Below are 9,547 nucleotides of genomic sequence, written 5' to 3' on the forward strand. Positions count from 1 at the left end.
CAAAAAGCCCATTAAATACACGATGAGTATGGGCAAGGGATGTTGGATTCCAGGTGGGAGGTGGTGAGGTTTTACAGACCGGTTCAAAACCCAGTCCATTTCTCCCCCTACGTGAAATGTTTTGCAAAACTTGTTATGTCTGGTTTTGGTGAATACGTGCCCTGAGCGGGGGACTGTTTTAGTACCTTCTTCATGTTCATTTTAAAATTGTTTAACTTTATCGTCATGTCACAGGGATGACACAAGGTTTCTTTATCACATTTCAATCAAACAATGGGAATATAACACGTGACACAACATGTCACAACATGTCACAACCTTTTTTTAATAGGAAAAGAAACAAATTTCTATTAAAAAAGGTTTTGACATGTTGTGTCATGTGTTTTTTCCCATCATTTCATTAAAATTGTAAACAAAAACTTTGTGTCATCCCTGTGACTTGTCCATTTATAGGCGTTTCTGCTTTAGCTGCCATGGTTTGAATTTCAAAGAAAGGGGGGTCTTTAAATATTTGCAAAGAAAATAACTTTTCTTAAGGTAGAATAAGATACAAAAAAATATTTTCCTGGCTAATATTTCGTTCTACCTCCTCTTCTCTTGATGACTTCAGCAATTCGGTTTGGTAAGGACTCGATTGTTTTATTGATATAATGAACAAATTCTTCTGATTCGATTAGACAGGCAGCTGACGACATCCAAAATCTGGATGACTTTGGGACAAATGCCGAGCTGGTTTTTCTTATTCCTATATGTCTACTGATCCGAAAACACTTACTCGGCGTCCGAAAAAATATTTACCGGACGCGTCCGGTAATATTTTCTTAACTGATGACGTCACAAGCAAAACGAAAAATTGTTGACGCCAAACATAGACATATTATATACCGATCGACGCGTATTTGAACGTAGATTAAGAAAAAGGTCAGGAACGATACCTAAAAACTGTTCTATCGAAAGTTATAAGCCATTGAAATATGTCACGTGACCTCTTGCTGAGGGATGTCGTTTTCTGCGAAAATCAATACAAATAAAAGTTTTGTGACCTTTTTAATGCTAAATAACTATCTACACTCAAGTTGGGTCAAAAATAATGAGAAATACCATAAACTACTATGGGTTTATAAGAAAACGGGAGGAAAAAGTAAAAATTGTAACTCGATCAAGAGTACTTTACTAGCACAGCTTTAGACTTTAAATCCGAAAATCCGACAATAGAAAAAGTACCCACCCATACATACAATATAAATCATTATATACATAATATTATATACATAATCTAGAGTTTAAATTTCATCATGTCAACACTTTCAAAACATTTTCAAAGCGTTCGTTATCAACGTCAAAATCAACATCAGTGTCCGCGTCCACTTCTTCCTCCAACATGTCTTGGAGCTGATCCTCATTGAAGCCCTCCTCGTGTTCATCGCCTTCGTCTTGATCAATGTGGTCTTCGTTTGCGGCATTTGTGCACCCTTTACATCTGCAAAACTCTGTACAACTAATCCCGTGGGCTCTGCAAGAGCAGGAACGGGTCGTACACCCTTTCTTACAGCCACACGAAATTTGTTCCAAGATTTGTGGAGGTGCTGGGGGGAGAAGCATCCACTTGATACTAAGTGTGTCACCGTTTCTCGACCAACCATAACCATCAGGGTCTGGAATATGGGGATTGTTCTCCAAGGATCGTTTGATGACGGCAGTGACGTAGGAGACGCGTTTGCAGTGTTGAAGTAGTGCGTCTCGTGTAGGTGGTAACTTTTGAGGCTCGGTGCTACCATTTTTGGCGGAAAAGAATTTTGTGTATCTCGCCTCGTTGACGTTTGTACATCCTTTTGCACCATACAACATGCAGACAAACTCCTCGATGACGGGAAAGTACTTCGCATTAAAATCAAAGCTCTCACCGATTCGTTTGAATGCTTTCCGAAATTTCTTTGAGTCTTTGATCAGTTTCATGGCTTTGACCTTCCCAATACCATGGAAAGCGCTGGTATAGTCATTGCCAGTGAAAGCATGGAGTGCTGGCAACACTTTACAACAACCTTCTCCAAGATGCTGGCAATGGCCGTGATATCAAGGGTTCGGAGATTCTCACCCGAACCAGTCTCGACGTACAACTTTGTTCCATTGAAATGGGATTGGAAATAGATGGCATAAATCGATATGTCACTGTCGACGGTCTTGATGCAAACTTTCTCGGCTAGATGTTGACGAGCAGCATGTTTTCCACAAAGGAACACTTTAGTGTCGGCTTCTTCTTGATCCGTCGATAGGTTGAGTTCTTCTTCACAGAGTACCTGAACAATAGAGACAAGAAAAATCATTAGCTATAATCTACTAAATATTAATTCTTTGTCACAAACTTTGTACTAAAGTGCTATAAGAATAGTAAGTATATCACAAACCTGGCCGTTAGATGAAGTCAGCTTGAAGAATTTTGATCCCAAGTTGAAGTAGATGGTCCGACCTTCAATGATGTTTGAGTGATGATTAATCCAATCTTTCAAAATAAAATCACACAGCTCCAACTTGTTGGATGAATCTGCCAAAAACTTGCTCCATTGTTTTGGACACAAACGATGTTTTCCTACTTCCATTTTGATTGTACCGTTGTTCTGTCTTCTCTGTCTTTCGAAAGACTTCACCGAACCTTCTTTATACTGGTCTGTCACAAAATATACAATAGAGCTGACTGCTATCCTCTCGAGAATTGATTTGGATACATCACCAAACGTTTCAACTTTCTTCGGGTCAACTTGTTGGAGAAGGACCATTCCATCAAAGATATAGGGGATGTCGTTCGGAAGGGTATACGTCACTGGACCAGAACATTCAGATTCGATCGCAGCTTAAAGGTAAAGCAAAAAAGAAATTGATTACACATTCTCTAAAACAGCTGAAAATAGGGGAGGAGACAAAACAAGAAAATAATCACTCCTTAATTAAAATAAACCAGCTGCGCTGGAAGCTCCGGCTTAAGAGATTAAAAGATGTGAAAGATGAGCTTGTTGAGTTAGTTGTGTTAGAACGTTGCCCACAAACTACTAATCAGAACAGATCAGAAAGCAAAGTAATAATTCTATTGCAGAGCGAGTATGAGAAATAATCTTAATGAATAAATAAACCAGCTGGAAGTTTAGCTCTTCTAAGTGATTACACATGCACTTTCTTGCCTAAAGAACCAACCCCACCCCCGCCCACTCATCCTCGACTAAAAAGTTCAAAATTGGAGCTAAAGGAGATATGAACATTTAGAAGTGAATATTTCCAAGTTCTTATATATACTGTAAATTAATTTTTTTCTAAGCTTGCCAATAGCGAAGCCATGATGCGCCGTTGATTTGATTGGTCCGGATAAAATTTTGGGGAGAAAAATAGCCTAAATTAGAGGCCACGGCTTTGAGCTAAGCATTATTTTTTCTGTTGGGATAATACTTGGAAGAGTAGGATAAACCAAATAAAATGTTACAATAGTGTGTATGTTATAAATAGTATTATATTTGGAAAAAACCTGTTTCCTGTTTGAAAAATCTTCAAAAGGAATGGTCGCCCCAGCCAATGAAATTACTTTATTCATAGAAATTTTAGCGAGACTAATTTTAGCGTTTTAGCGAGTTCTCCCTATTTTCGCTAAAATAAATCTCGCTAAAACACACCAAATCGCCAGATCGCTAAAATTTAACTATTTAAATATACGCTAAAATAAGTCTCGCTAAAATTTCTATGATTTTTTAAAGTATGACAAAGTCCAAAAAATAATTTTCAGTTATAACACTGCGAAAATTTCTCCAATCTTGTTCAAATTTAAAAAGGAATTGTGTTTTCGTATCCTTTACTGAATTCTCATAGCGATATGTTTGTAAAGAATCTGTGTCGGGTTTGAAAAATCAAAAGGAACGGTTGCCAGCCGCAATGAAATTACGACAAAGTCCAAAAACGATCATTTTCAGCCATAACACTGTGAAAATTTCTCCAATCTTGTTCAAATTTAAAAAGGAATTGTGTTTTCGTATCCTTTACTGAATTTTCATAGCGATATGTTTGTAAAAAATCTGTGTCCGGTTTGAAAAATCAGAAGGAACGGTCGCAAGCCGCAATGAAATTACAACAACAAACAAAAATGATCATTTTCAGCCATAACACTGTGAAAATTTCTCCAATCTTGTTCTAATTTTCAAAGGAATTGTGTTTTAGTATCCTTTACTGAATTCTCATAGCGATATGTTTGTAAAAAATCTGTGTCGCGTTTGAAAAATCAAAAGGAACGGTCGCCAGTCAACAATAATAATGATGAATACAAAACAGGATCATTTTCAGCCATAAACATAACACCACAAAAACTACTCAGATCGTTTTCAAATTTTCACTGTAATGTAGTAATTTTAGTATTCTCTTTTAAATTCCAATGGACGTGTGTTTGAAAGTTTCATTGTCAAGTTAGACAACACTTGACAATGAAACAGAATTTTATGGTTAGCCATATGCAAGATTTTTTAAGCACTCAATCAGCTGACGATTCATGGCCAAAATTTCTCCAAAGTCTTTCCACATTGTTAGAGAGCCAGTATGCATCAAACTTCTCATAAATCATGTCCAAAGCATCATGAATAATGATGAAAATGATCAATTTTTCACTGAGATTTGCCAGTATTTGCTACACAGTCAACTAGTCCACTTTCGGCAGCCATCTTTTTCTTAAATACTTTCGGCCAATCAAATCACAGTATTATTATTTGAATCAGGTAATCCGTTTTTATTAAATCGGAATAGATTATCGGATTAGATAAACAAACAAAAAATGTCTTGAGCGTCGTCGTCGGACGAGAGAGAATTTAAGGCTCCTAGGCCGGAGCAATTATATTTCTTATTTGACATTGACATAAATAAGTCAGAAAACTCAAAACAAAAATAGCAAGGCTATCATTCTACTTACTCATCAGCTTGGATTTCATTGTTTTCACCATTGTACCATCAGGAAGACCAAGAGCCCATGGAATTGGACTGAGGGAATACTGGAGCACCTGACGTAGGGATATTCCTGACTCACATTTAGCGATGACGAGAAGCCGACCAAACATCGACCTTTCAGCAGCAAGTGTCACTAATTTATCATTAATCTTCATCGTTGTCTTCGTTGTCATGTAGGAAAACGTTTTGAGCTTCAGTTTGGTGATCGGATCGTAGAACAATTTCTGTGACGTTTCAATACGATCACGAATGAAACTTTTCATCGCAGTCTCACCCTTTCCAACAGCCTTAATCAAATCATTTTCAACCAAAGGAGATGCTTTGTGCCCAGAAGATACATTGATGAGGGCGTCCCGCTTTTGAAAAGGGGAACCCCAGCAATTCAAAACCTCGTAGGCTTTTTCAACGGTACAGTTATTGAACGTGTGGCGAGATTTTCCTAAATCTTTAGGGATTGTTGGTTTCTTCGTTTTACCAAAAGAATTTTCAATGTCGTTGATACATTTCGAAGCAATGTGGCTAGTCAATACCCAACGTTGAATCGTTCCAGGGGAAGTGCTATATCCTTTAATACCACCATGACACTTCTGATCCCTGTTGATTGTTTGTTCAATCGCTTGATCAGATGGAACCTTGTTAAACTTTCCGCAAGTTCTTTGGACAGCAAAATTCCCGTTTCTAAAAAAGAGCGTAACTTAAGTTTAAGATTTCCGAGAAAGATTTTTTGAACAGCAATTAAGGGATGAATCAAAAAGTATGTGATGACAAGACAAATATGAAGACCGAAAAAGTGAAATAATGATTAATTGGCCTTACTTGAATTCTTCGTAGATATTTGGATGCGAAGTAGGAAGTTGAACCATGTCTGACCAGTAATACGTAAAGAAGCGTGAATAATTAGGGCGATCGTACGCGAAAAACCACGGAATCATCTTTTTCGTCGTCTCTAAATGTAAGTTCCAATCGCCAAGCTTGATGGACCGTTGAAAGTTGAAGAGAATGTCCATCATCTCAATGAATGAATACCAAAACGTTGATGTTGGACCGCGTTCGTTTTTCAAAACCTTTTCGTGTAGCTCGATAAGTTCAATGAACTCAGTATCGTCAAATACGGCGGAAAGCGCTTCCAGAGTTGGCTTAAATTGAACAATAATTCAAAAAACTTACAACTACTCTTAACACCCCTGTCTCTTTGTCTCCTAAACCGCAGAGCAACCAGAATGGTAAAGACTTCAAATTATGTTTTTATGCTTATTCCGAAGATGAAAATCATTGCCAAAAACACGTCTGATTAAATTCAAAAAGTACCTTTTCTTTACACAACTCAAAGTCTGATGAAGAAATCACTCGTTCAAGGATGTTTTCGCTGGCCTTGCCTCTTTCACGGATCCATTCTTTGAAATTTTCCACCTTGAAGCGTGACAAAGCGTCGTACACGTTCTCTAACACCCTTGTTGCATAGTTATATTGCTTGCCGTTGAGAACACCTTCCAACGATCCGCTCCCTGATTGAATAGGAAAAATATACATAAATCGAAAAACAGATAGAAGTTACTTACAAACTTTAGATGCTAAAATAACTCTTGATTACAGATAAGGTCCATTTAGAATTAAGCTGTTCGCTCGAGTTATGGATACATGACATGTAACGATCTTATTAGCATTATTCAAAACTTTATTTTATTCTCTCACCAATCAAGTCTCCTTCGATAATCCAATCTCTCAAACCAGCGTCTGCAAACCTCTTCCCAATAACAGCAATAAAAATGCATTGTGCATGGAAGGCACCCATTCGAAGAACGATGAAGTCTTTTAGCTCCTTGTAGACTGGATTCATCAAAATCTAAAGAATAAGGACAAATCGATTTGATTGACTTGGACCCAGTAGATTCTTGATGAGATAAAATTACATACCAAAAAAAAACTTGAACATGCGATGGGATATGACTCAATTAAATAATGAGGAATCTGCCAATGGCGAACCCACCTCACAAGCCTTGGCATAAATAGCCTGATCCAAGACAACATCAGTTTCTGCTAACCCGAGTTTTTCAGCTTTTATTTTTGATTGGGTTAACAGCTCCAAGACAGCATCCATCTTGGTTGGTGATTTATTTATTGCTGGTAAGTAGCAAATATTGTGAACTTGGTCGTTAGGCTCTGGTGTTATGAGGTAGTTAAATCCTTTCCATCCTGGCACAAGATTGGAATGAGCCCGTAAGAATGCCCAAAAGAAATTCAGCAGCTCGCAAGCACGAAACAAGTCACTTTCATTCTCTTTAGGTAGTTTCTTGTTCTCTGGCCCATCTCTCTTCTTTGTTGAATTGTATTTTAGGAGCGGGTTTTCCACAGCTTCGAAAGAACGTTTTCGGTTTGTATTTAGGCGTTGACTTATCCTTCTCGTTTGATTGTTAGATTCATGTTTTAGTTGGATAACGATACCGTTGGTAACGTGCATTGATACACCTAAATTAAGAAATTCTTAAATCAAGAAATGTTTAACTATGATTAACAGGCCCAATTTGGTGAGCTTCTCCCTAAGCTGAAAAAGGAAAGAAATTATCACACACACTTAAAGAATCAAACTGAAAATTTAAGCTTCAATGCTGGTCAACTTGTTCTTTTATGAAGTCCTTTAGCTTGAGTCGAAGTTAACGCATGACTGTGTAAATTGATTGGCAAACCATATCAGTAAAGTATAGAAACACTAAAATGAAAAAGCGACCTATAATAAACAAACCTTTGATCGATTCCGGATTGATATCATTGTTGTCCCAGACGAACGTAACGAATATAGATGGTAGAATTAGTGATGGACAAAAACTTCGGATTGATTCGTTGTACATTGCATCCATTGCGAGAATAGTTTCAAGGTAGTTAACATCGTCATAAGAAATGCAATGGCCGAACTTATTCATCCAACCGACCAGTGTTTTCGAGCCCGTTTTCCTTTTGATACAAAATCCCAGTTTTGTTTGTTTCGAGCACCGAAAACGACCAGCTCTACTGTTATAAATCACGTCCTCGCAAAGTGATGAAATAATGGCTTTCTTACGTTCGCTTAGTCTTGAGATAGGAGTTGCCGTGAGCACAGTCGTCATGAATAGTTCTAACTCGGCAGGGATATGTGTTTTGGATGAAATGAGTTCGTCTTCATTCGGTGGCCAACTTGTGTATGTATCAGGGAGATTTTTAATGTTTTTCTTGATTAATTTTCCCACGTTTTTAATTTGTGTTTGTAAGGAAGGTGCTTTTTGCTCCTTAGCCTGTTCAATCTTTTTAAACAGGATCTCAATGATTTCACCCTTTTTAATTTCTTCATTGAAGAGGAAAGCCTCTCCATACTTAGGTGACCACATCGAAACTTTACCACAGAAATGTGCAATGACTTTGTCCGTCAAAGTTCGTTTGTGCAACTTTTTGCCCTTACGAGGGAGAGCATTTTCGTAAACTTCTACCAATCGGTCAAGGGTAACTAACTCTCTCTCATCTAAGACTGTTGATTGAACGTAGTTGATAACAGCGAGTAAAGATTCCTCGTTTTCAGGACTTTTTGGAGCTTCAACTATTGGCCGTGTGAAAGATTGATAGCAAGTTCTCTGCCGTTTTACAGCCAAAGGAGGTATGTAACAATTTTTGAATTTTCTAGATTTGGAATAAATCAAGAAAAACGTGCCAGCAGGATCAATTTTGACCATTTTATACCAATTTTTACACTGAATATAAAGAATCTATCAAAGAATCGATTTCCATAAAATTTATTCAGATCTTATTGAAAAAGTATTTTGATTAATTCACTTTTGGTTCAAAAATGTGTTACTTACATCTTTTTAAGCAAAATTTTGGAAATTCTTTGTTACTTACAGCTTTTTTATTTAAACAGATTTTGTAACTTACCTCCAATTTTTTACTTTTAAAACATTTTTCATAATTTAAAATGAGAAATTTATGAATTTTTGTAACATACCTCTTTTGGCAAGTCTGAAATAGGCATTTTCAATGAAAATTAGTACCACCATCTGATAGAGCAGGTCAAAAAACCATAATTTTTGAAAAAAAAAATTTTTTGAAAATTTGTAACTTACCTCCTTTGGCTGTAAAACGGCAGTATCTATGGTAATGAATTTCCTGTGGGACAATCGAATTCCAATTCAAACCACTCATATATGCGCGAAGATTGGGATTAGAATCACATGCTAAAGCATATCTCTGAAGTGTCTCGGCAGCTTGTCGCGTGGTACATTTCGTAACTGGCTCATAGCCTCCACCTTTCATACATTTCTTTTTGTAGCAGATACAACATTCCACGTCAGCCAATACCCGTCCTAAAAATTTGAATGCAAATAATCTGGTTCGAAAATGTTGACTAGAAGAAAATAAGGGTAGCATCAAAATGATTTTTCCCTTTCGCCTTATAAAAAAAGTACTTAATAGGAGTAAACTCCGTGCCGTTACTCGGAAAGGTAAGCTTGAAAATGATTTAAGTGCTTACCACAACGATCTCGCTTCCGGTTTGATCTGCGTAACGGATTCGAATCATCATCATCATCATCGTCATTCGAAGTGGTTTCCTCCTCTG

At 37.2% G+C, this 9,547-nt stretch overlaps 1 protein-coding gene across 1 annotated transcript; it reads right to left on the minus strand.

Annotated features, from left to right (window-relative positions):
• Positions 1–4,925: 4,925 nt before the first annotated feature.
• LOC136807640 (uncharacterized) lies at positions 4,926–8,666 on the minus strand. Its single transcript, XM_067064234.1, has 6 exons — positions 7,709–8,666; positions 6,956–7,434; positions 6,661–6,811; positions 6,277–6,473; positions 5,785–6,104; positions 4,926–5,646 (listed from the first exon to the last, which is right to left on the minus strand). The coding sequence occupies exons 1-6, from the start codon at positions 8,664–8,666 to the stop codon at positions 4,926–4,928; spliced, it is 2,826 nt and encodes a 941-aa protein (XP_066920335.1).
• Positions 8,667–9,547: the final 881 nt, after the last annotated feature.

This window comes from Clytia hemisphaerica, unplaced genomic scaffold (genome assembly GCF_902728285.1).
Source record: "Clytia hemisphaerica strain Z4C2 unplaced genomic scaffold, Clytia hemisphaerica genome assembly, whole genome shotgun sequence".
In the NCBI taxonomy this organism is placed as follows: domain Eukaryota; kingdom Metazoa; phylum Cnidaria; class Hydrozoa; order Leptothecata; family Clytiidae; genus Clytia; species Clytia hemisphaerica.

Bases quoted from the DNA above. Each gene is read 5' to 3' on its own strand.
- LOC136807640 (XM_067064234.1), bottom strand. From the start codon at position 8,666: ATGGTCAAAATTGATCCTGCTGGCACGTTTTTCTTGATTTATTCCAAA. The intron at 7,435-7,708 runs GTTTGTTTATTA...TTCTTAATTTAG, and splicing joins CAATCCGGAATCGATCAAAG to GTGTATCAATGCACGTTACC. The intron at 5,647-5,784 runs GTAAGGCCAATT...GCTCTTTTTTAG, and splicing joins AATATCTACGAAGAATTCAA to AAACGGGAATTTTGCTGTCC.